This window comes from Mobula birostris, chromosome 24 (assembly GCF_030028105.1).
Source record: "Mobula birostris isolate sMobBir1 chromosome 24, sMobBir1.hap1, whole genome shotgun sequence".
Lineage (NCBI taxonomy): Eukaryota > Metazoa > Chordata > Chondrichthyes > Myliobatiformes > Myliobatidae > Mobula > Mobula birostris.
The window spans coordinates 37107498-37135314 of record NC_092393.1 but is presented as its reverse complement, the minus strand read 5'-3'; the positions used below and the strand labels follow the sequence as shown (position 1 = coordinate 37135314).

Here is a 27817-nt window from a genome sequence, read left to right as displayed (position 1 = left end):
TGTAATCCAGGCCTTCTGTTGAATTGCAGTACCTTCAGTTTCAGAAGTTAATTTGAAAACATTATCATGTAATATAAACTACTTAATTTTTCTCTTTCTCCTTGTACTTTTATATCAACTTGCTGAAAGTTAAAAAAAATAGCTTTGTTTTAAAAATATCATAACAGATAATTCAAGTGCAGAAATGTACTTGTGGTCTGAAAGAAAAGTTCCCGATAAATGTAGCATGCAGTATTTACGGTCCAATATCGAGCTGCAGGATTAAAAGCTGCGTAAGCTTTTGTTTTACTGTTTCTGAAGAGCAGAAACATTTACTTATACAACTGAGGTCATTATTTACTGACTGCAAACAGAAAACAAAGTTTATATTATATTTTTATATGCAGCTCTTGTACTTGTTTATTTACACTTAACAAGTTTCCACACAGTAACATTGTTAGCTGTGCTGAATCAATACACAGCCGCCAACAACAGAAAAATCTACCTTTGAATAAACCAGAGGACTAGCAACAAAATTAGGTAAAACTACAAAAGTATTTTGGAACCATCAATGGTGAAAATAAAGCTTTTATATTTTAGAAGTTAATATAGAAGTTATGATATAGAAGCATAATATAGAAGTTATATTAAATTTGTTAATGCATTTTTTTGCTGAACAGAGCTTTTTAAAGTTGTATGCTTGAGTATTAACTTGCTGAATCTCATGAAGCTCACCAATTCTTTGGTTAATACTCATGGCATTGAAAGGAATTAGGGATTATGATTGAATACTACCCCATTTATCCAACTGACATACGTGATATAAATGTCTCTTGAAATTTGTGATTTATAAAATATTTCATGTCTATTTATTTTGTTGCAACAAAATACCAAAGGTCAAATAAAAAATTATTGTCATAATACCATCAAGTACATTCTTCATGAAACTCAAATTTGATAAAATGCTTACCGCATAACAATAAAAGTACAACTCATTACCATAATCCACACCAAATCCAGGGGCTACTAATTATTGTTTCCATACTATTTTAGTGGATTACTGATAAACTGACCTAGCTCTTACAGGCCTCAAAAGCAAGAATATCACTACAGTCACATCAAGTCAATCTCTGGATTTCTCCTCCATTTGAATTTTTTCTACTCATTCCCTTTACAAAATTTACATAGTAGGTTGAGTTGATAACTTTAGTTATACAGTAGTTCTGTCAATGACTTCAATGCGAACATCATTTTGAGCACAGTTGAGAATGAGCTGATTTTTCGTATTATGAGATGAAACACTAAACAACACATCAGACCAGCAATCCTGCTGAAAGCCGAGAATTGCAGCTTGCACATAGCACCAATATATTGAGAAAATACATTTTATTAAGACAAAAAGCTATTATTTGCTACACGTTGAAGGATGGTTGATGGTATCAACTCCACTCTCAGACAACAAATTCTGGGGCATTTTGAGCAAGGAATCTGGCCTGACACTGCAATGTCAGGAGCTTGCTTGTCCAAAGTATGTTATTTCTAATGAACTGTTAAATGCACTAACTGCTTTTCAGGTGAATGTAAAATATCTCAAGGTACTATTTACAAAGGAACATTAAAATCCTTCCCATGCATGGCTATCACAGTTTCCTTAAACCAAAACAAATTATCTTTGATTTAATATTAAAACAGGTTTGGATAAAACATGACTGACCTAAAACTTCATTTCTATTTCCCTCTCCATTGATGCTGCCTGTGCTGTTGAGCAAGACCGGCACTTTCAATTTTTATATTTAAATATTTATCTGTATCCCGGGCCATGAGCTGAATAAGCTGTGAAATATTTGAACCCATTTTTAGGGATATGAGGAACAGGATATAATTCCCCTTATTTCTTCCAAAATAATATGTAAGAAATTTAAGCCGACATCCATTGAAATAATCTACATAGCTCTGGTGTGATAACTATATCTTACAAATAAATGGATATGTATACACTATAAGGTTGAACTAAGTATTTTTAAGATTTTCTTTACTCTTTAAGTCTCTACATAAAAGTACTGTACCTTTCAACGCTTAAAGGGAGAAAGTAAAGGCTTCTTGCCAGCTAATGGAAATGCAGAACTCATGTTGACCTTGGAACTGCATGAAATACCTCTCTATATATAAAATCACTCAAGTTTGATTTCCCTCATCTTGACAAGCACTTCATTTTCTCTCTTGGTGCCTTAAATAGTGACCACTAAAATTCTTCCAAATCTTGTTGGCAACAAATTATTTATAATTGGAGCCCTCCAAGTAGTTCAGTTAGTCAGTTAGTTAAGCCATAAGTAGCTGAGCCATAAATATTTAGAAGGCATCATAGTCAATATACAGGTTATAATAAATTTACCAGAAGTACACGGGAGCAGTAATAATAGTACATAATTTAAAAACAATGAATATATCTAAAAAGGAAAGTACTAGAAAAATAGGGATAATGAAAGCCAGTCAATAACTTGAATCTCTTAGCCTGCATCAGAGGGTACTCTACTGCTGGTGGACATATTAGTGATAATCCTCCAAAACATCCGTTGTTTTGAAACTGTCCTGACAGATTGGAATGTGACAAATATCTCAGTTACTTTACAAAGAAGGAAGAAAGAAAATAGGGAACTGTTGGCCAGTTAACCGCATATCAATTGCTGGTAAAACAGTAGAATTTATTACTGAGGAAATGAAACAGGCATTCAATACTAAAATATTAATCCAGCTAGTTGAGTGGTGTTGCAGCAACAACCTTGTACTCAGTGTCAGTAAGACAAAAGAGCTTATTGTGGATGGTAGGAAGGGTAAGATGATGGAACACAAACCAATCCTCATAGAGGGATCAGAAGTGGAGAGAGTGAGCAATTTCAAGTTCTTGGGTGTCAGGATCTCTGAGGATCTAACCTAGTCCCAACATATCGATGCAGCTATAAAGAAGGCAAGACGGTAGCCTTATTTCATTGGGAGTTTGAAGAGATTTGGTTTGTCAACTATAACACTCGAAAACTTCTATAGATGTACAGTACCGTGGACAGCAATGTGATAAGCTGCATCACTGTCAGGTATGGGGGGGGGGGGCACTGCACAGGACAAAAGGAGCTACGGAAAATTGTAAAGTTAGTCAGCTCTATCTTAGGCACTAGCCTCTATAGTACCCAAGATATCTTCAAGGAGAGGTGCCTCAGAAAGGCAACGTCCATTATTAAGGACCTCCATCACCCAGGGAATGCCCCCTTCCCATTGTTACCATCAGGACAGAGGTACAAGAAGCTTAAAGGCACACACTCAGTGATTGATGAACAGTTTCTTTCCCTCTGCCATCTGATTCCTAATTGGGCATTGAACCCATGAACACTACCTCACATATCGGAATGTGTGATACCCTTAGATGCTGAGAAGGCCTACAATCGGGTTGAATGAAGTTATTCATTTAAAACATTAGAAAAATTTAAATTTGGATCAGATTTTATTCAATGGATTAAATTACTTTATTTATCTCCTTCTGCTCGGGTTCTTACTAATTTTCAAAGTTCCAAACCATTTAAACTTCACCGCAGAACTAGACAAGGCTGTCCGTTGAGTCCTTTGTTTTTTGATCTAGCTTTAGAACCCCTTGCCATTGCTTTTCAAGAATCTAATGATATCAATGGTATTTTAAGGAAAGGTATCACCCACAAAATCTCGCTTTACACTGATGATATATGGCTTTTTATCTCTAGTATTGAGACCTCGTTACCTTGTGTACTTTCTTTACTCTCCCGTTTTAGCCAGTTTTCAGGATATAAATTGAACCTATATAAGAGTGAATTATTTACTTTAAATAATTTGGTATCAATTAATACTAATCTCCCTTTTAAAATTGTAAGGAATCAATTTACTTATTTGGGTGTAACAGTCACTAAGAATTACAAACACCTGTTTAAAGAAAACTTCCTTACTTTATTGAACCATGTAAAAAAGATATCATTAAATTGGTCACCTCTTTCAGTATGGTTGATTGGATGAATTAATTCTACTAAAATGAATATTCTACCTAAATTTAAATATCTTCTTCAGGCTTTACCCGTTTTAATTCCTAAATCCTTTTTTGACTCCCTTGAATCTATTTAATCCTATATATGGAAAAATAAACATCCTCGTTTAAATAAAGTTCATCTTCAAAAACTTAAAAAGTCTGGAGGTTTAGCCTTACATAATTTTAGGGGCGGGGGGAGGGAGTCGACGTTCTCCCCCCCCTCCCCCCCACCAATTTTAGGTTTTATTACTGGGCAGTTAATATACGATATCTTACGTTTTGACTATATTATATTAATCGAGTAGACTGTCCGGTATGGGTTTCTTTAGAAGCTAACTCTGTTAATCAATTTTCTATTATTTCTCTTCTTAGATCCTCACTTCCTTTATTTGTAAGTAAACCAACTGATAATTTAATAGTTAAACATACTCTGAGGATCTGGATACAATTTAGAAAACAATTTGGTTTATTAAGATTTTCCCTTTCTAGTCCCATTTATTCTAACTTTTTTTAAACCCTCCACAACTGATTTAGTTTTTAAAGAATGGGACAGGTTGGGTACTAAATGTTTTTGGGGTCTGTTTGTGGAGGAAATCTTTTTTCATTTAAGCAACTGTCAGCTAAGTTAACAAATTGCACGACACATGCCGGTGATAATACACCTAATTCTGATTCTGAATAATTAATCTGTTCTTTATGAAGTATTTGTATTTCTATTTCATAAGTTACTGGATAAGATATCACAAAATAGTGATAAAAGCAACACACACAAAATTCTAAAGGAACTCAGCAGATGAGGCAGCATCTAAGGAAATGAATGAACAGTCAATGTTTTGGGCCGACACCCTTATCCAAGACTGAAAAGGAAGGGGGAAGATGCCAGAATTAAAAGGTAGCAAGAGGGGAAGGAAGGTAGCTTGAAGGTGATAGGTGAAGCCAGGTGGGTTGGAAAGATTAAGACTGGAGAAGAAGGAATCTGATGGGAGAGGGGAGTGGACCATAGGAGAAAGGGAAGGAGGAGGGGACCCGGGGGAGTCGACAGGCAGGTGAGAAGAGGTAAGAACCCAGGGGGAGAATATAAGAAGAGGGGAGAGTGAAGATTTTTTTCACTGGAAGGAGAAATCGATATTCATGCCATCAGGTTGGAGGCTACCCAGACAGAATATAAGGTATTGCTCCTCCACCCTGAAGGTGGCCACATCTTGGCGTAAGAGGAAGCCATGGACCGACATGTCGCAATGGAAATAGGAATTGGAAATAAAATGTTTGGCCACTGGGAAGTTCGGCTTTTGGTGGATGGAGCAGAGGTGCTCGACAACGCGGTTCCCCAATTTTTGATGGGTCTCACCAATGTAGAGGAGGCCGCATCAGGAGTACCAGACACAATAGGCAACCCCAGCAGGTTCACAGGTAAAGTGTTGCCTCACCTGGAAGGACTGTTTGGGGCCCTGAATGGAGGTGAGTAAGGAAGTGAATGGGCAGGTGTTGCACTTTGGCCACCTGCAGGGATAAGCGCCGGAAGGGAGATTAGTGGGAAAGGATGAATGGACAAGGGAGTCATGGAGGGAATGATCCCTGTGGAAAGCGGAGAAAAGGAGAGACATAAAGATGTGTTGCTGGTGGGATCCCTTTGGAGATGGAAGTTACGGAGGATGATGTGTTGGATGTGGGGGCTCATGGGTTGTTAGGTAAAGGCACAGGGAACTCTATCACTGTTAAGGCGGCGAGAAGATGGGGTGAGCGTAGACGTTCAGGAAATGAAGGAGATGCGGATGACAGCAGCATCAATAGTGAAGGAAAGGAGATTCATTGCTTGAAGGAGAAAATCTCTGATTTCTGGAAAGGAAAGCTGCATCCTGTGAACAGATGCATCGAGGATGAAGAAACTGGAAAAAGGGAATAGCATTTTTACAGTAGACAGGTTGGGAAGAGGTATAGTCAATTAGTGTCAGAGATTGCATGGGATAGAAATTGGTAATGACAGAAACAAATGTACCTTTATCAGGTTGGCAGCCTGTTACTAGTGGGACCTATGTCAGTATTGCGCATTCAAGGGTGCATTATCTACATTTAATGACTTACTGTAGAGATCATATTTACCAATGTATTTGCATGAAATTACCAATTTGTTGATTAAAAAAAAGGCCCTGTTAATGTGTTGCCTCAACATGTTGACATTCTTAAATTACAGGGTACTTAACCAGAATTTTTTAAGTCTTAATTGAAATAGAGAAAGTTTTCTAACAATTTTGGCATATTCAAAAGTGCAGTCTCTTATCTTGTGAATGCTTCTGAGCTATTCTGATAAAGTTCTGTTCCTGACCTAAAGTTAAAGTATATTTTAGGAACATTTACTTTTAATAAATTTACTTACTTGCGTTGGAACATTTCCTCTTCATTTTCCAAGCTAACGTTCATTCTGTTTACTTTGTCCTCAAGTTCCTTTATCCTGATAAACAGATCATGAGAAACTCAGAATTTACAATATTCCGCACTAACTCAGAGGTGTCTTCAACTTAGTTTACAAGAAAATCGGAACATTTGTTTCTACATTGTCAGAGAGTAACAAAATAAAAATTATAGTTCTTGTTACCTGGGCTACTCCTTGCAACATTTTCCAATCTGTATAGAGATTACATAACATGTATCTACAAAATATACCACAACTAGCCAAAAGATTAAACAAAATTGAAAAACGGTCATTGAAGTCAAACACGAAGCAAATAAATGTTTAATTATCCCAACAAAGGCCAAGAGGCCATATATTAAGGCAAGGTTTAGATCTAAACACACAAAAGCAGCCAAACCTTACCATTCCTGCTTGATGCAAAGACCCAAAGAATTCTGCAATGTAATTCTAAGGTGCAAATGAGTTAGAACCATAGAAACTACAGCACAGAAACAGGCCCTTTGGCCCTTCTTGGCTGTGCCAAACCATTTTCTGCCTAGTCCCACTGACCTGCACACGGACCATATCCCTCCATACACCTCCCATCCATGTATCTGTCCAATTCTTAAATGTTAAAAAAGAACCCGCACTTACCACCTCGTCTGGCAGCTCATTCCATACTCCCACCACTCTCTGTGTGAAGAAGCCCCCCCCTAATGTTCCCTTTAAACTTTTCCCCCCTCACCCTTAATCCATGTCCTCTGGTTTTTTTCTCCCATTGCCTCAGTGGAAAAAGCCTGCTTGCATTCACTCTATCTATACCCATCATAATTTTATATACCTCTATCAAAGCTCCCCTCATTCTTCTACGCTCCAGGGAATAAAGTCCTAACCTATTCAACCTTTCTCTGTAACTGAGTTCTCAAGTCCCGGCAACATCCTTGTAAACCTTCTCTGCACTCTTTCAACCTTATTTATATCCTTCCTGTAATTTGGTGACCAAAACTGAACACGATACTCCAGATTCGGCCTCACCAATGCCTTATACAACCTCATCATAACATTCCAGCTCTTATACTCAATACTTCGATTAATAAAGGCCAATGTATCAAAAGCTCTCTTTACGGCCCTATCTACCTGTGACGCCACTTTTAGGGAATTTTGTATCTGTATTCCCAGATCCCTCCGTTCCACTGCACTCCTCAGTGCCTTACCATTAACCCTGTATGTTCTACGTTGGTTTGTCCTTCCAAAGTGCAATACCTCACACTTGTCAGTATTAAACTCCATCTGCCATTTTTCAGCCCATTTTTCCAGCTGGTCCAAGTCCCTCTGCAGGCTCTGAAAACCTTCCTCACTGTCTACTACACCTCCAATCTTTGTATCATCAGCAAACTTGCTGATCCAATTTACCACATTATCATCCAGATCATTGATATAGATGACAAATAACAATGGACCCAGCACTAATCCCTGTGGCACACCATTAGTCACAGGCCTCCACTCAGAGAAGCAATTCTCTACCACCACTTTCTGGCTTCTTCCATCGAGCCAATGTCTAATCCAATTTACCACCTCTCCATGTATACCTAGCGACTGAATTTTCCTAACTAACTTCCCATGCGGGACCTTGTCAAAGGCCTTACTGAAGTCCATGTAGACAATATCCACTGCCTTCCCTTCATCCACTTTCCTGGTAACCTCCTCGAAAAATTCCAACAGATTGGTCAAACATGACCTACCACGCACAAAGCCATGTTGACTCTCCCTAATAAGCCCCTGCCTATCCAAATGCTTGTAGATTCTGTCTCTTAGTACTCCCTCCAATAACTTACCTACTACTGACGTTAAACTCACCGGCCTATAATTTCCCGGATTACTTTTCGATCCTTTTTTAAACAATGGAACAACATGAGCCACTCTCCAATCCTCCAGCACTTCACCCGTAGACAGCGACATTTTAAATATTTCTGCCAGGGCCCCCGCAATTTCAACACTAGTCTCCATCAAGGTCCGAGGGAACACTCTGTCAGGTCCCGGGGATTTATCCACTTTAATTTTCTTCAAGACAGCAAGCACATCCTCCTTTTCAATCTGTACAGTTCATGGTCTCACTACTTGATTCCCTCAATTCCATAGATTTCATGCCAGCTTCCTTAGTAAACACAGACGCAAAAAACTTATTTAAGATCTCCCCCATTTCCTTTGGTTCCGCACAAAGCCGACCACTCTGATCTTCAAGAGGACCAATTTTATCCCTTACAATTCTTTTGCTCTTAATATACTTGTAAAAGCTCTTTGGATTATCCTTCACTTTGACTGCCAAGGCAATCTCATGTCTTCTTTTAGCCCTCCTGATTTCTTTCTTAAGTATTTTCTTGCACTTCTTATACTCCTCAAGCACCTGATTTACCCCCTGTTTCCTATACATTTCATACAATTTCCTCTTCTTCTTTATCAGAGTTGCAATATCCCTTGAGAACCAAGGTTCCTTATTCCTATTCAAGTTGAAGTAAATGCAGGTGGGCGGGCATGTATTTACTTAACTTTTTATATATATATATATATATATATATATATATACTTTTCTCTAATCCTTTGTAGTTTTATTGTATATAAGGCTCAAAATGTTAACAGTAAAGTCACAAATTTGGCTCCTACAAGTCTAGATTGAAGTCTTAATGCTTAACTCATTCGTCTGCTTTGTATATCTCAGAACTCATATCATAAAAAAGATCTTTGCATGATAATTGTCAAACACAAACAGATTAATATTTCCTAATAACTGTAAGCTGGTTCTCTCGTGGATTTCCAACTAACTAGGATTGAGATAAAATATAGAAAGGATTAACAGGGAGCAAAATGGGATGTTTGTAGACAGACAAGCAGTCACCTGATGTACTTCATGACAAGGAGTGTAACTTCTTAGCAGTTCTGTCATAATGTAAGACTGACACAAGATAGATAAAGATGATATAGATAGAACTACATTCTTGCATAAGGCCAGGGGATGATAAACAGTATTGCAGCCTGTGGCTACATTGGAAAGTTAGTAGGACTATGCAGACCCTGCTTGGAGATCAAAATGTCAAAGTGGAGACTGAAGACAATGAAAACAGCAGGCAAAACTTGGCCATAAAAGACAGCCTCTCAGCAAAGTCACTGAAATCAGGCAGAGATGACCCAGATAGTCACCAGAAGGTGTTCACTGACTGGCCTCTGAAACAGGGACTATAGTTAGGAAGGGATTACCTAGTTAGTTCAAGAAGATTGGAAAATTGCAAATGTCAGTCCACTCTTTAAGAAGCAAGGGAGACAAAAGACAGGAAATTGTAGGGGGCTAGCATTGGGAAGATCAACATCCATTACTAAGAATGAGGTTTTGGGCTTCTTAGAGGCATATGATAAAATAGGCTGAAGTCAGCATGATTTCTTTAAGGAAAACACTTGCCTGACAAATCTGTTGGAATTCTTTGAAGAAACACAGGCAGGATAGATAAAGGAGAGTAAGTGGATGTTATTTACTTGGATTTTCAGAAGGCCTTTGACAATGTGCCACACATGAGGCTGCTAAACAAGATAAGAGCCCATGGTACTACAGGAAAGATATTAGCTTGGATAGACAATTGTCTGACTGGCAGGAGACAGAGCGGGAATAAACGAAGCCTTTTCTGGTTGGCTGCTGGTGACAACTGGTGTTCCCCAGGGGTCAATATTGGGACCACTTCTTTTCACCATTATATGTCAATGATCTGGATGATGGAATTGATGGCTTTGTTGCCAAGTTTGCAGAGGACACAAGGACTGGTGTAGAGGAATTCTGCAGAAGGACTGGAACACATTAGGAGAATGGGCAAAGAAGTGGCAGAGGGGAATGTATGGTCATGGACTTTGGTAGAAAGAATAAAGATGTAGACCATTTTCAAAATGGGAAAAACATTCAGAAATTACACATACAAAGGGACTAGGGAGTCCTGGTGCAAGATTCCCTGAAGGTTACCTTGTGGGTTGAGTTGGTAGTGAGGAAGACAAGTGCAGTATTAGCATTAATTTTCAGAGGACCGGAATACACAAGCAAGCATATAATGCTGAGGTTTTATAAAGCATTGGTCAGACTGCACTTGGAATATGGCGAGCAGTTTTGGGCACTTAATCTAAGAGAGGATGTAGTGGCATTATAGAGGGTCCAGAGGAGGTTCATGAGAATGATCTCAGGAACGAAAGGATTAACAAATGAGGAGCCTTTAATGAACCTGGGACTGTAGTTACAGGAGCGTAGAAAAATCAAGGGGGATCTTCACACACAAGACAAAGGAGCAGAAGTAGGCCATTCGGCCCATCAAGACTGCTCCGCTACTCCACCATGAGCTAAACTATTCTCCCATCTAGTTCCAGTTTCTGGCTTTTTCCCCATATCCCTTGATACCCTAACTAATTAGATACCTATCAATCTCCTCCTTAAACACCCTCAATGATCGGGCCTCCACAGCTGTATGTGGCAACGAATTCCATAAATCCATGACCCTCTGGCTAAAAAAATTTCTCCTCATCTCTGTTTTAAATGGATACCCTCTAATTCTAAGACTGTGGCCTCTTGTCCTGGACTCACCCACCAAGGGAAACAGCCTTTCCACATCTACTCCGTCCAACCCTTTCAACATTCGAAATGTTTCTATGAGATCCCCTCCCATTCTTCTATACTTTAATGAATACAGTCCAAGAGCCGACAAATGCTCCTCATATGTTAGCCCCTGCATTCCAGGAATCATCCTCATAAATCTTCTCTGAACTCCCTCCAACGTCAGTACATCCTTTCTAAGATAGGGGGCCCAAATCAGGAGGAGGAGAAGATGGCGGCGCGACGCAGCTCGTAGCGGCCACTCCGGTGGTGATGTCTGTTATTAAGTAGGGTGCCGTGCACAATCCTGATTTGATGGAGACAGACGTGAAAGCATGGAGAAACATCTGGAGAAACTTCTGAAATGCCTGCTTCGCTACTGCTGCTGCTGCTACTGTGTGGTCTGGAATCTCCGGAGCAGAAGGCCCCGAGTCCTCGGCTTTGCTTGTTGCTCGGCGGCCGGGGCAGGGTCGAAGCGCTCAGCAGAGGATAGTGCTCGGAGAGGTTGTATCAGAGGGGCTGGTCAGAGGCTCGAAGTTTTCGGATGGACACAGAGTCGGCTGCGGTCGGGTGCTTCCAATGCATCGGCAAGTTGTCGGCGCTTGGAAGTTAATGGCAGGGAGAGTTTCTCCCTTCTGCTGCTTGCGTTAGATGATGAGTCGATCGGGACATTGAGACTTTTTTTTACCGTGCCCATGGTCTGCTCTTTATCAAATTACGGTATTGCTTTGCACTGTTGTAACAATATGTTATAATTATGTGGTTTTGTCAGTTTTAGTCTTGGTTTGTCCTGTTTTTTTTGTGATATCATTCTGGAGGAACGTTGTATCATTTCTTAATACATGCATTTCTAAATGACAATAAACGAGGACTGAGTGTCCTCATAATCTAATCTAATCTAATCTAAACTGCACACAATATTCCAAATGAGGTCTCACCAGTGCCCCTTTTTCTTGAAACCTATCTAATATTGAAACACCTAGATGGAATGAACATGGAGAAGATGTTTCCTGCAGTGTGAGAGTCTTAGACCAGTGTGCTAAGACCTTGTATTCTGAATTCCTTGTATTCTGATACATCCCTTTAGAACAAAGATGAGAAGAAATTTCTTTATCCAGAGGGTGGTAAATCTGTGGAATTCATTGCCACAGATGGCTGTGGAGACCAAATCACTGAGTATATTTAAAGCAGAGATAGATAGGTTCTTAATTAGTAAGGGTGTCAAACCAGGAGAATGGAGTTAAGGGGAATAAAAATCAGCCATGATGGATTAGCAGAGCCAACTTAATTGGTTGACTGGCCTAATTCTGCTCCTCTGTCTTATGGTCTTAGTAACCAGAAATTCATGAGTGGATCATTAGCTTATAGACTATTGATATGGCTGGAAATATGTGAAATTAAACTTGTAAATTACACAGTGATGTCAGGTTGTATTGTACTTCCAAACTCTGAAATCAGAATAATAAATATTCTTGCATTGTCATTAATAAATCCCTGGGCTGTATCATTGCAGAGTGATAGCAGTTTAATCCCCAGCAGTAGTCAATCTAATTAGGCTTAGACAGACTCCTCCTACAAATGAATTAATAAGTTATTTTAATGTTGGCTTATTAATTAAGATTAGCAGGCTTGGCATTAGTTCAGAAAAACTGCATTTAAGGAGGGGCAATAACAAGCCTACTGGCTTGTGTGAAATGTTGGAATTATGAAGATGAATGATTAATTCAGCACTGAAGGAAGCTGAGTGCAAAAGAAGACTTTATGTAAATATAATGTGGTCCAGTTCTTGTTTCCATTTTAAAGAAAACAACTAATGATCTGCTCATTGTTTGATGAGTGTGGTTTATTGGGCACTGGACTCCTAAACCAAAGTCATTCCATTCCACAGCATCTGTAAATATAGAAGTCAATAAATGCATTGCACAGTCCCACAAAATTCTATAGCATATGGCCTGGTAAGCCACTCAGTTGAACCACTACAGCAACGTTCAGACAATGATTGCAGCAGTTCAATGCAGTAGTTCTCCACCACCTTCTTGTGGGCATTTGGGAATGGGCAAAAAGATCTTGTCTTGTAAGCCCTGGAAAATGAATGTTTTCAAAAATCACTCCACCTAGGCACAGTAAGACACATTAATCAAAAGATTCTGTTAATCTAATTCTAAACTGAACCTTAGCATACTGATTTAATTCCCCAGGAATTTTAAGAATATCAGTGTTAGGATACATTGTCGGTGTCAGTGTTAGGGATGTTAGGATGTGGAACATTTTTTATGCTCTATGTTACCATCAAGTCTACTATGTCTCATTAATGTGTGCACTTGTGAAACACAACAAACATGCTCTGACCTCTCTAAATGAGGTTCCCAATTGCAGTTAAGTATGGAAAAGTTGTAAATCTATTCCCGTCGGAAGCTTATCAAAAAATGTCTGAACCTATTGAATCTTTTAAGCTTTAATTTTATTTGATTTTTATGTCAACTACAGGTGAAAGGCCAGTGTTAATCTTTTTACATCACATATGTTACCCATTTTGATAAATAAACTTCGAAGACATAACCAAGTAACAAAATTCAGCAAACTACTGTACATCCACTATAATACAACTATACATCAGTAAGACATTTTATAAGGATACAGAGATATCTAAATTGTTATTTTTTTAGAGTTTAGGCTTCCATTGCTTACACTATGCTTCCATAGATGGTGGCTTTGATTTAAACACTACTTCTGACAATGTGGATTACAGACTTCAATGGAACTGTATTTCACTACATATGTGCATTAAGCTCAAAGGTTCAGGAATGAGTTCCTTCCCCAACCCCCATCCCCACATAAGGGTCATACCTCAAAGATTTTCTAAAACAAAACTAAAGAAGCATTTTCACCAATGCATACCTGGCATCTTTTAAGGCAACTACATTTTTTAATTCAAATTCTTTTCTTTGAAGTTGTTTTGCCATTTGGTGGTTTGTTTTCTCTGCTATCTGAAGTGATTCTGCAGCCTTTGTTCCTGTTTCTTGGAGCAGCTCCGACTCTTTAGACAAAAGTTTCACCTGTGTTAGTCAATTGTAACAGTTAACACAGGAATATTCTTTTGAGTTAAACTATAGCTATTTCTATTCAAACAGTAAGTGTTACTAAATAGAGCTTGCGACTAGTTAAGTATAGTTCAAGTTCCTATTGCCGAACCCCAAAACTTACCTTTCTCTGAACACTGGATTTATCCACAAACTGGCTTTCAAATCCTGAGCTTCTCCAGATATCAAGACCAACCACTGCCCTGGACTACACCATAGGACTCAGCTTGGGGTATCCCTGATCTGTTGTGTAGTAAATTCAACTGTGACAACTTACTATGTTTGGTTTGTTACTATTTAACCTTTTCTTGCAGCTACAACCAGGGTTTACACACACCTTTGTCTTCCATTTTCCCTGTATCTTATGGAAACCACCAACTTCACCATTTGTAAATTTTACTTCCTCCTTCTTTTAGAAGCATATCTTTCAACACGACCTCTGATTGTACCAACTACCCTTCAAATATTATATTCACTTCCCTGCCACACTTAACAAGGCAGCAAACCTTTTAATACACCAAACTTTTCCAAATATTATCTGAATTATTTTTAAAGATCATAAATGCTCAGCAATTTAGAAATAATTTCAGAATGTACAAGTATTTCAATGATAGTTCACATACAGAATGAAAAACTCATGGAATACCAACAAAATGGCAATTAAAATTCTCAACAAACCTTCAATTTACTGCTAAGTACCACATTATTCATTTCATCTCTTCGGAGTGTAAAGTCATGTTCTCGATGTCTCATCTCAGCATCAAATTCTGCTAATAACTCCTGGAAGTAAACAAAGAGTAGAAGCAGATGTTGAAATAGAAATAAGCCCCTAAGACCTAGAAGCAGATTAGGAAATTGGGCCCATTGAGTCTGCTCCACCATTCCAACATGGCTTATTTATTATCCCTCTCAACCCCATTTTCCAGCCTTCTCCCCATAACCTTTGAATCCTTGCTTAATCAAGAGCCTATCAACCTCCACCTTAAATATACCCAATGACTTGGCTTGCACAGCTGGCTGTGGCAACATGTGAGGTATCAGAAGATCAGAGGATAGTCAATGTTGTTCCACTGTTTAAGAAAGACTCTAAAAATTACCCATAAAATTATAGGCTGGTGAGGCTGACATCAGTAGTGGGAAAGTTATTGGACTGGATATATGAGCATTTGGATAGACATAGACTGATTACAGATAGTCAGCATGGCTTTGTGTGTGGTAAGTCATATCTAACTAATCTTGTAGAGATTTTCGAAGAGTTCAAAGGGTCAAAGGTTCATTTATTATCAAAGGATACAACTCTGAAATTCTTCTTTTCCAGGTAGCCATGAAACCAAGAAAGAAAAGAAAGGCAGCACAATCATCAAACTGCACGATTGTGTGTAGTTTTGGTCACTTATCTACAGGAAAGATGTAAATAAGGTTGAAAGAATAGAGAGGAAATTTACAAAGATGTTGCCGAGTCTGGAGTAAGTGAGTTATATGGAGAGATTGAATAGGTTTGGACTTAATTCCCTCAAACGTAGAAGACTGATAGGAGATTTGATAGAGTATACAAAATTATGAGGGTTATTGATAGGGTACCTATAGATAGTCCAAGGTGAAAATGAGGGGAAATTTCTTCACTCAGAAGTTCATGAAAGTGTGGGGCGAACTACCAGCGCAAGTGATGCATGCGAGCTGGATTTCAATGTTTAAGAGAAGTTTGGATAGGTACATGGATGGAAGGGGTATGGAGGGCTATTTTCATGATGCAGGTCAATGGGAGTAGGCAGTTTAAATGGTTCAGTGCAAACTAGATGAGCTGAAGGGCCTGTTTCTGTTCTGCACATCTCTATGACTCTTTAACTGTCTATCCTGCCTGTTATTTCCTCAAAGAATTTCAACAGATTGATCAGGCAAGATTTTCCCTTTAGAAAACCATGCATTTTTGCCTATCTTATCATGTGCTTCCAAGTACCCTGAAACAGTATCCTTAATAATAGACTCTAACATCTTTCCAATCACTGAAGTCAAGCTAACCGATCTATAATTTCCACATTAGTGAGGATCAGAAATAACATCTACTCCATGGTGACTACCATTCAAGAATATGTGCTTAGCCCACTGCTCTATTCTTGCTGAATCCATGACCTTGTGATTAGGTGTAGCTTAAACACCATCTATAAATTTGCCGATCACACAACTGTTGTTGGCAGAATCTCAAAGTTTATTACTGTTTTCCAGTACATGGCCCATTAATAAACTAATTACCAATTCCATCCTTACAAATATGTGCAAATTATTGATCTATGCGATACAGTGAAGTCTAATACTGCTATTACAGTGGGATGGTGATGGTACTCAGTGCCAGTAGGATTCCTTGATGACCGTGCCAATTAAACAGAAGGATGCCAAGGTTAATTATAGTGACTTATAATCCACTCAGAGTTCAAGGAAGTCAATAAATGCTGGACCGTAAGGTCATGCCTTTCTTGTTACTGAAACACAAAAAAAACCACAAATGCTAAAAAGCTAAATAAGAATAGAAAATGTTGGAAATACTCTACAGATCATGTAGCACCTGTGGAGAGATTCACTGACTTAAAAGTTTCAGGTGAATGCCCTTTTATTCAAAGTTTATTACACTGATGCATTAACCATGTTACCAGTGTTTTCCATTATTATTTCAAACATTCCTGCACTGGAGTTATCTGGAAATCCAAAATGCTTTTGTGCCTGTGGACATCTTTCTGTATAGTTCAATGTTTGCCAGCTGCCTCAAGACAAGTAAGTATCATAGCAATAAATAATCTGCTGGATGAACTCAGTGTGTCAAGCAGTATCTGTAGAATGAAAGGAATTGTTGACATAAAGATATAGGGTTTCAATCCAAAATGTCATCAATTCCTTTCCACTCTCAGATGCTACTTGACCACTGAGTTCTTTCAGCAGGTTATGTATTGCTCCAGATTTCAGCATCTAGTCTCTTCTGTCTGCAAATAAGTATCCCATGTAAGTTTTGAGCACCTTGCTAATGATCTGATTGAATCTTCCAAGCTATAAATCAGACTTCTGAGATACTGTCATGTCCGGTAAGATGGCACCTCCTGGAGGCCAACAAAAGTGTTTTTGTCTTTTTAAAATGTCTTTTTTATGATTACAAGACAATGCTAGACATTGAGAAATCTGGGTACTGCAGGTGGACCCCATCAACAAGCTGCTCATTGCTGGAGGAGCTGGAGAAGCCAGACTTGGTGTGGACCATGTTGCTGCCTGCATTGGAATTGGTGCATGAAGGCGGTATGCAGTGTAACAGCAAGTAATTGTCTTGCACATTTCTCTTGTGATCGCAAGACCCTGTTCAACATCAATAACATGTAATGGGTTCTTTGTAATGTTCACTGCTAACGCTAATGTAATGGCTTCTTTGTAATGTTCACTGATGAGGTAACGGTTTCTCTGTAGCAGCCATGTTTGGGTTATTGCTGGAGATAACAGGACTGTTAGCCAATTGGGGATTGTTGTTTTGTCTTGTGTATATGGAAAGATGTTGTCTTTGTGGTCTTTTGTCGAGGAGAGATGAAGAGGGAAGACGCGCGTGGAGAAAGCCGGTAGAACGCCGGACGGTGTGGACTGGGATCTGAGGGTCCGAAGGTCAGCGACGTTCGGAGGAGATCCATGGTGAAAGGATGACCACTGAGTGAGCTCGAACTGGAACTTTGACTTTGACCTGGGCCCTTTTTTTTGTTTTGTTTATTTTCATTACTAACCCTATCTTCAGATTAAGATTCATAAAGTCTATCATTTAATTGCCTATGGTGTACTGTCTGATATTTTGCGTTGTGGGTTTGTAACTGGGGGTACATTACACAGCATCCACACAAACGTGATTACCCAGTTTGGCAGGGCCGAAGGCTGATTCCCCAGACGAATGCGAGCTGGGCGAACTTGAGGGTTACAAGATGCTGCAGGCCCGTTTCCCTTGTTGGTGCGACAGACAGTGGGGAAGCTGCGTAATCTTGGTTGTAGCAAGTGAATAGTCAAAACCACAGCATACCAATAGTGATACAGTGCATTTCTGGTGCTTTCATAAAACTTGTTCTGTAGCAAGCTATTTACCTATTTTATAGCTAACAGAACAGAACTAACTCAGATCACTCATTGGTAAATTCACTACACTAAGCAAACTTCTAGTAGTTTTTTTCTTGTGAGTCCCATATTCATCACATAACTAAAAGCTTGAAGTGATAATATATTAAAAAATGATAACAAAACATCACATAGTGATAAATACTTTAAATTAGGACAAGAATAATATAAACACTGGCATTGCACTACAGACATTTAACATAAAAAAGTAAGCATTAAATTGCTAGAAAAATCTGCTTTAACCTATTTTGATGAGTCTACAGTTCTAACATTCCTTAATAAAAAGGACAAAATGAGATACAACTATATCAACACTACAGAGCAGAGGCACAATCATATTCGACAATGTTGTTTTAGTTGAAGGAACTGACGTGACTTCCAAGAGTTACATCTCACCAAAGTCAAAATTTTTGAAGAAAAACCAAAAAAAAGGGGGAAGGGGGAATGAGTCTAGCATCTGAAGATATGCCTTACCCAATGCAACTTTTTCTTTTAATTTTGATAACCACACATTGTTATTTTTATCCCACCAAGATGAAGGGCAGGCTGTATAAAATGGACCGCTTTCCTCTATCAGATTCCTTCTTCTCCAGCCCTTTACTTTTCCCACCCACCTGGCTTCACCTATCACCTTCCAGCTAGCCTCCTTTCCCCCCCCCCCCCACATTTTTATTCTGGAATCTTCCCCTTTCCACCTGAAGAAGGGTCTTGGTCTGAAACATCAACTGTTTATTCATTTCCATAGATGCTGCCTGACTGGCTGAGTTTCTCCAGCATTTTTGTGTGTTGCTTTGGATTTCTAGCAGCTGCATGCTTTCTCCTCTCAGTGATAGAACATGCAAGAATGGTTAATCATTACTATGCAGTATATAAAAAAAGATACTGTGTGCTCATGACTGGAACTACAAGTCAAATGTCCATTTTTCCTCCATAGATGCTGCCTGATCCTTTGGTGCTTTGTGTGTTGCTCTAGATTCGTGCATGTGCAATCTCTTTAGTTCTGGAACTATCTGTGCATTCTTTTATGGAGAGGGTGGAATGTTATGAGAGAATAAAAGGGTGGGGGAGTGGGGTGAAAGAGACTGTTGTATGATAGAAAGTTTTCTCTCCATGACACCACAGGCAAGATGCCCAGTTTTTTTTCTGGTTTTTCAATTCCATGTAACTGTGCCATAAAGCAGGGCCACAGGAAGGAGACTGTACATGCTATAATCTGGAGCAAAAAAAGCTTGCTGGAGAAATTCAGTGAGTCAGGCAGAATCAACAGAGGCTGGAGAATGGTCAGCAAAATTTGCATGCAACAGGACCGAAAATATACAGGGAGGAAGCTCGTATACAGAGGTGAGAGGAAAGGACCAGGCAGGGGCTGGCAGGCAATAGATGGAATCAGCTAAGCGAACTGATGGGCAGATGGAGCCAGGTGGGGAAGGAGTGGGGTGGAGATGCGAGACAGCAACTGGTGTGTGACAGGTAGAGTCAGATAAGAAGACAAAAAAAAGGGGGCAGATGGAGCCAAATAGGGGGAGGAGATGGTGGAGACACAAGAAGTTGTAAAAACTAGAAATTGGGAATCAGGTAAAGGAGGAATAATGGCAGATGAAAATTAGTTGGGGAGGCAAAAACAGACCTAGTAGGTGACGTGTGTGGGTGATAGTCTGATATAACCAGAAGGGGAAGGGGAACAAAACTAGGTAATGGAGTCTGGGGAGTACAGGAAGGAAAAGGAGGGTGAAAGAACATTGATGGACCAGAATGAGAGAAAGGAACACAGGGATGGCAGATTACCTGAAATTGAAAATCTAATATTCATGTCATGGAGTTGTACTTAGGGTCATAGAGCACTACAGCACAGAACCAGACCCTTTGGTTCATCTAATCTGTGCCAATTTGGTTTTCTGCCTAGTCCCATCTAACTCTCTATACCCAGATCACGTCACTCCATACCGCTCTCTTCCGTGTACCTATTCAATCTTCTCTTAAATGTTACAATTGAACCTGCATCCACCTCTTCCACTGGCAGCTCACTCCATCCTCGCACCACCCTAAGTAGTTGCATATCAGATTCCCCCTTAAATGTATTACCTTTTACCCTAAACCTATGACCTCCAGCTCTAGTCTCACATATCCTAAGGGGGGGAAAGGCCTACATGCATTCACCCTACTTATGTCGCTCTATAAGATTCCACCTTATTCTCCTTTTCCAGTGAATAAAATCCTAATGTATTCAAATAATCTCTGTAACTCAGCTCCTCAAATCCCAGCAACATCTAAGTAAATTTTCTCTGCACACTTTCAACTTATTGATACTTTTCCTGTAGGTAGGGGAACAGAAATACATATACTAGAAGTTTGGCCTCACCAATTCTTCTGAGTTCATACCAGATGTACTACTGTATATCCAGTAAAATGGTGAAGATTATGCACTCAACACTCATTAAAAAAAAATGTACTACAATAGCATTCAAATGATTCTGCCATTTGGAGGGTTTAAATCTTGAGCAATTATCTCCAGTACTTCTTTTTGTAAGTTGTGGCAGCTGTATTGACAATTTAAATGGCCTGAGGTGCCTACAATTTTTGTAAAAAAAATTTTACAAACCAACTTTTAAAGACTCTGCAACCTTTCAATTATTCCCTGAATCTCCAGGCGAGGTCCGAAAGGGGTCTCTTTTATATTTTGCAGCTGATCCTAAGCATGGAATTGCAGTTCAAATCAGAGGCAGGCAGAAATATATATATATATATATTTCTGATGCTGATAGGAATATAAGGAAGAATTGAGGATTATGTGCCTGTATCAATAGTGAAACAAAGTAAAATTGCATTTTTTTTGTGAAAAAAGCAAACAATCCTTACATTTTCTTCCACTTCCAATTGTTTAGGTATACTGGACATACATAAATAGTGTTGCTCCCTGCCACCTTCCTCAGTTTACAATGATAGCACTGAGCTGACAGCGATAAAAACCTGTTTGGGTACAAATTAGGCTTCTGCCAGGCCCAGCCTTTCTATAACTTGTTTTGACCTGAGCCAAGTAGTTATAGCCATCACCACTCCACATGCTTGCCCCTGCTCTAACCCCACAAGCTATCTCTCTCTCTCTCTCTCTCTCACACACACACACACACACACACACACACACACAAATACTTCTAACCTCACTTTGTTTGCCATTCTCTTTCGGTCTCCCTGTCTCTGTTTCTTTTGCTTGCCTTTGAGTCACAGATTGATGTAAACTGAGCCCAAATGTACCATGACTGTTATACACCCAACCTGACCCCAGTGCAAATGATCGTGTTGTGTTGAACTCAGATTGGGTACCCGGGCTCCAGAAAGTGGTCACTGCTAAACTCGATTCTTCCAGCAAGAACAGGTATTTAAAAAAATCTCTACAGACTATGCAATTGATAAGGGTGCAAAGCATCTCTGGATTCCCAGGGTCATCTCTCCATTTAGGCTACGTCCACACGAGACCGGATAATTTTGAAAATGCCAGTTTCGAGTAAAAATGACAGGCGTCCACATTAGGCGTTTTTCAAAATACCTCTGTTCACATTAAAACAGATATTTGGGCGAAACTCCTCCTACTGGGCATGCGCAGGACACATCTACAGAAAACAACCGAAGAGGAGGCAGTATTCTAGTTCAGTTTCCGCTGTGGCCTTGTGCTTTTTCAGTTGGTTAAAAACTGGAGTATCTACAACAACAGCGAAAGAAAGTTTTCAACAATGTCTGCAAGGGATACAAAGAAAACCTCCACTGGAAAAAGCAGGCCAAAATTCTTCGTTTGGACAGATGATGAAGTCGAGCTGCTTCTGCGAGTTATAAACGAGTACAAAGTCAGAATGTGGACTGGGAGTCGTGCCAAACCAAATACAATGACACACTCGACTGCTATAAAGAACATTACCTCATGGCAGAGCAGTCGGAATCTCTGGGTAAGGACTACCCGCACAAATTGGACGATATAACCAAGACAATTATTGTAACCAAACTTAAGGCGGTTCGCCACAAATACCGGCAGGCAGTGGACACGGGACAAAAAAGTGGACACGTTCTACTGTACTTTGAGTTATGTGAGCAGATCTGGGTGCCTCACCAGCCACAACGGCAGTTCAAGGCAGCATTGAAACCTGTGATTTGGAGGGTAGGGTTGACGCACATCACAGCGACCGATGTACAGCCACTTCACCTGCTTCGACGAGTACGCCCAACTCCGACAGTTTGGACCAAGCAACAGGTGATGGCTGTGACATGTTTGGTGTCGAATCTCAGCGTGAAAGACTTGCTGCGCGCTTGTCCAGTTACAGACTGGAAAAACTTAAAAAGAAATTGCCAAAAGATGGACAGCAGGAGGACTTAAAACTAAAGAAGCAAATACTGGAGCATATGGAGGCAACCGACAGGGAGCTCACAGACAGTATGACCCGACTGACAATGAACATTGAAAAACTGACTAACTGTGTTGCAGAGGCATTTGCAATGATGAGGAATATGATGGCTCCCCCCCAGTACTTTTCAGCGCCACAATACCAGCCTCACAGCCACTACAATAGCTACACATACGGACACACAGACCCCCAGGTGGCCCCACCAACATCTTCCCCACTCCCACAGAAGGGTTACCCTGGAAATATTTCCTACAGCTACAGTCTCTTCACCGATCAAAGGGACGACAGCTACAACGAAATGCAATAAGGCTTGTGCAAAAGTGAAATTTGCTGTTACCTCATGTTTGCCTTTACTTTTGCCATGTCTTTCTGTATTATTTTTCTGTATTTAACATGTGCAATGAAATGAGTTACTGGGCAAAAGTAATTTTATTTTTACCTGAGTAAAAGTGAAACTTACCATTTTCCTTTTGTGCCCTTAACATTTTCATGTGTATGCCAAATGAAAGCTACTACTTAAAATGACATTTTGGAAGTAGTGATAATTGCATCTACTGAATGCTTGCACAAGCAATACAATAATAAAGCACCTTGTTAAATATATAAAACATGTCTGCATCAGTGTTATCTTGTATTTCCATACTATGTTACATAAGGTCTTTACACATCTATTGTCAGAGAAGTACAAACGTTTGTACTTGCATAAATAGGTAAACCACCTTAATAAAAGCAAGGACAGAAAACAGGGCGAAGTGAGTATACTTATTTATTCAGTAAGCTATGGGTCAAAGTATTTGGTGAGTACATTTCTAACTCTTCTGGCTTCAGTCTCGTTGCCGTCTGTTCTGAAATCGTTAGGTTGTGTGGGCGGGGTGTTGAAATTCTCTGTCATACTGCAAAGCTGCAGTAACATTCTGCTCAGGAACAGTCTCTTTGTTTGTCTCACAGAAAGTGTGCAGCACAAAGCATGCATAAATAACAAAGGGAAGGTCCTCCATATTTATGTCCATTGCTCTGCACAGAGCACCAAACCTTGCCTTCAAACGTCCGAAAGAGCATTCAATTACCATTCTTGATTTGCAGAAGGACATGCCAAAGTACTGTTCCTGTGGGGTCACACCACCGTTAGTGTACTCTTTCATAACATAAGGCATCAGAGGGTATCCAGGGCCTCCCAGCAAAAAAACAGGAATGGCATCCTCACCCTCCAACTCAACTTGACTGTAAGAGGGGATCCTCTCATTTTTCGAGTAGTCATTAATTTTTGAATTTGCAAATATACAAGCATCATGGACACTGCCTGGCCCTTTCACAACAACATCCATAAAGTAGAATTTGTAATACATGTAGCCTGTACGTTCAAAGAAAACGTGTCCTTTCTGTTCAGGTAATCTGTGGAGTTTGTTGTAGGCTGTTTAACTTCGATGTGTGCGCAATCAACCGCCCCCAAACACTGTGGCAAGCCGTGAGCATGGTGGAAGTTGGTTACAAGGTACTTCACTTCAGACTGTGTGTGTGGGATCTTGATATATGCAGGGCCCAGATGTGCAGTTATAGCCTTGCATACTTCTTGGACACCACCTGCCTTGACAATCCAAACGCGTTAGCTGTTTACCTGAGCCTTCCTTCGTCGCTAAGGTAGTACAAAATGCAAGCAACCCTTTTAACCACATCCACCGGTGATCTCATTCGTGTTGTCTGTCCTTCGATGTGAGGACGTAATAGTTTACTTAGATGAAGCACGGAGCTCCTGGACATTCTAAGATTATCACATCATTCTTCAGGAACCACAACTTCATTTGCAAAATTGTCCCACCACGCACTGGTTTGGCCGGGTTGTCTCCAATACCGCCGGTCTTTGTATGGTTGATTACAGCATTGATGTTGTGTAGATCCATTGCACAGCAACTGTGAGCACAAACGACGCCCTTTCGTATGTAGATATGCTGTCTGTGCGTGGTAGATAGCTATGTTTAACTCCAAACAAGCTATTAACGTAGACAAGAAAGTAAACAACACACACATGAAGCTGTCCGCCATTGTTGTTGTGGTGTTGGAAGTTGCGTTCAAGAAAACAATGAAATGCCGCGCTGCCATCACCATCTGTTCTGGCACGTCATGACAGTGGTTTTAAAAATAGCCAGCTACTCCGTACACACTACAACGGATATGAGGCATTTTCAGATTTATTCACTCTGGAGAGCGTTTCTGAAAATCTCCGTTTTCAGGAGAGGAAAATGCCACTTTAGTGTGGACGGAGGGTCAAAACAAAAAGAAAAAGCTTCATTTTCAAAATTATCCGGCATAGTGTGGGCGTAGCCTTAGTTGCTTAACTGTCCCACATTACAAACTGTTCCAGTATTGTCTCAGTTTGAGTGACTGCACTATAAATTGAACTAGTCATGCACAAAAGCAGAGGTTTGTCCCAGCTAGCCTGGTCTCAAGAGGACAGTACTTTGGATAAAGTGCTTTCTAAAAAAAAACAGTGAAAGGATTATTATTCTGGCAGGAGACTCCCAAAATTGGATTTTCAAATTTATAATGCCCAAGATGCAAATTCATGCATAAAGCATGAAGATCTGGCTCCACATAAAATAAATTCCCATTAAGTAAACATACATATCAAGAAAAAAGGTCAATAAATGTTCCAGATAACAACATTTTAGCAGATCTGACCAAAATTTAATTAATCAGCCTTGCTCTTCCTTATTTAAAAAAAGCATAGTTTTTAGTTATTAAAAGATGAAAAATATGAATATAACAAGTACTTGGCATAGATAGGTTTGGCCAAAAGGCCTGTTTCCATGCTACTTTTCTCCATGACTCTACTACACTAGGAAGGAGGATTTCCCTTAAAGTTTATTTAACATTTCAGAAGGTCAAATAAAATTTCCATAAGCCATCTTCAAAATTGACACAATTGCCTGGATTTTGTTGGTGCCCTGGTTAATTGAATTGAATTGATTTTATTTCACATCCTTCACATATGAGGAGTAAAAATATTTACGTCTCCATCTGAATATGCAATGTGCAAATTATAGTAGTTTGTAATAAATAATATGTACAGTACAATACACAACAGAACAGTCAATATATCTTAGAAATACAATTGTGTCAGCGTAAATTAATCATTCTGATGGCCTGGTGGAAGAAGCTGTCCCAGAGCCTGTTGGTCCTGGCTTTAATGCTGCCGTACCATTTCCTGGATGGTAGCAGCTGGAACAGGCTGTTGTTGGGGTGACTCAGGTCCCCAATGATCCTTCGGGACCTTTTTATGCACCTAACCCTGTAAATGTCCTGAATAGTGGGAAGTTCACATCCAGAGATATGCTGTACTGTCCGCAACACCCTCTGCAGAGTCTTGCGATTAAGGGAGGTACAGTCCCCATACCAAGCAGGGATACAGCCAGTCAGGATGCTTTCAATTGTGCCCCTGTAGAAAGTCCTTAGGATTTGGGGACTCATGCCGATCTTCTTCAACCATCTGAGGTAGAAGAGGCACTGATGTGCTTTTTTCACCACATAGCCGGTATGTACAGGCTATGTGATGTCCTAGGTGATGTGTATACCAAGAAACTTAAAGCTTTTCACCCTCTCAATCCCAGATCCATTGATGTCAATAGCGATTAGCCTGTCTTTGTTTCTCCTGTAGTCCGCAACCAGCTTTATTTTTGCGACATTGAGGGAGAGATTGTTTACCTGATAACACCGTGGCAGGGTGATGACCTCTCTGTAGGCTGCCTCGTTATTATTTGAGATAAGACCAACCAATGTAGTATCATCTGCAAATTTAATTAGCAGATTGGAGCTGTGGGTGGCGACACATTCATAGGAATATAGTGAGTAAAGGAGGGGGGCTTAGGTACAGCCCTTAGGAGCTCCTATGTTGAGGGTCAGAGGGGCAGAGGTGAGGGAGCCCACTCTGCATACATTTTCCACTTTTCATTGTTATATACATACCTGTATGGGAATATCGATAGCTACAACACAAGGCATTTATAAAATGTTTGAATTTTAGTACTTGCCTTAATGAAGGAGGAACAACACTAAAAAGTGATAGGCATGTTCTTCCATGTTGCTGGGCCCTTGTGGAACTAAGTATATTTAATTCCCTTTGAAACGTTATCTTAACAAAACAGGATTTAATATTTAATGAAACAAAAACTTTGTCATGAAAATTTTGCACTATTATGCTATTTGCAAACACACAGTAATTAGCATTTTAAAACAACAATACATCAGAGGTGCGTGCATTCTATTCTTTATAATTCTCTTGGGTGGTTGCTATGTTAAGGACAACTTGCTTCCACTCCGAAACTGTACTAATTACAATAGTCCACTGCAGGATGTCTATTACTTTTACAGGTTAGATATAACAAAAAGCAGAAATAGAAAACTTACTCTTTCTCTTATTGTCCCTCTTGCAGGGTGCAGGGCTTCAGGCTCTTGCAACATTGGGAGGTATGACCTGAACAAAAGGGATGTGCTGCACCTGAAACTGAGGACGACCAACCTTCTTGAGGGCAGGTTTGTTAGAGCTGTTGGGGAGGGTTTAAATTAATTTCACAGGAGGATCGGAAACACAGGAAACGGATCATCAATTGGAGTTACAGGGAAGTAGCCACCCTTAAGTTGCAGTAGGCAGGTAGCTGGGTGACTGCCAGGAGAGGAATGGGAAGGTGAATAGGCAGTTAGCACAGAGCACCCCTGCAGCCATTCCCCTCAATAATAAGTATACCGTTTTGGATACTGTTGTGGGGGATGACCTCCCATGGGAATGCCATAAGACCAGGTTACTGGCACTAAACATGTGTTCATGGTGCAGAAGAGGAAGAGGGAGAAGAGGGAAGGGGTAGTGATAAGGGACTCAATAGTCAGAGGAATATGCAGGAGATTCTGTGAATGTGAATGGGACACCCGGATGGTATGTTACCTTCCAGGTGAAGGGTCAGGGACGTCTCAGATCATGTCCACAGCATTTTGGAGTGGGAGGGAGAGCAGCCAGATGTCTTGCTACATATTGGTACCAATGACATAGGAAGGGAAAGCAAAGAGGTCCTGAAGAGAGAATTTAGAGAGCTCGGCAGAAATCTGAGAAGCAGGGTAGTAATTTCTGGATTGCTACCTGTGCCACGTGCCAGTGAGGGTAGAAACTGGATGATTTTGCAGATAAATATATGGCTGAGAAAG

At 39.9% G+C, this 27817-nt stretch overlaps 1 protein-coding gene across 4 annotated transcripts in view; it reads right to left on the bottom strand.

Moving 5' to 3' along the window:
- Positions 1-27817, bottom strand: part of ccdc57 (coiled-coil domain containing 57) — a 172543-nt gene that overhangs the window by 107344 nt on the left and 37382 nt on the right. For all 4 annotated transcript variants that reach the window (XM_072242385.1, XM_072242384.1, XM_072242382.1 and 1 more), the window contains exons 4-6: positions 14787-14888; positions 13927-14084; positions 6396-6470 (exon numbers count right to left, since the gene is read on the bottom strand). In XM_072242385.1, the coding sequence (XP_072098486.1) occupies positions 6396-6470; positions 13927-14084; positions 14787-14888 (335 nt within the window). The remainder of the gene's footprint in view (positions 1-6395; positions 6471-13926; positions 14085-14786; positions 14889-27817) is intronic.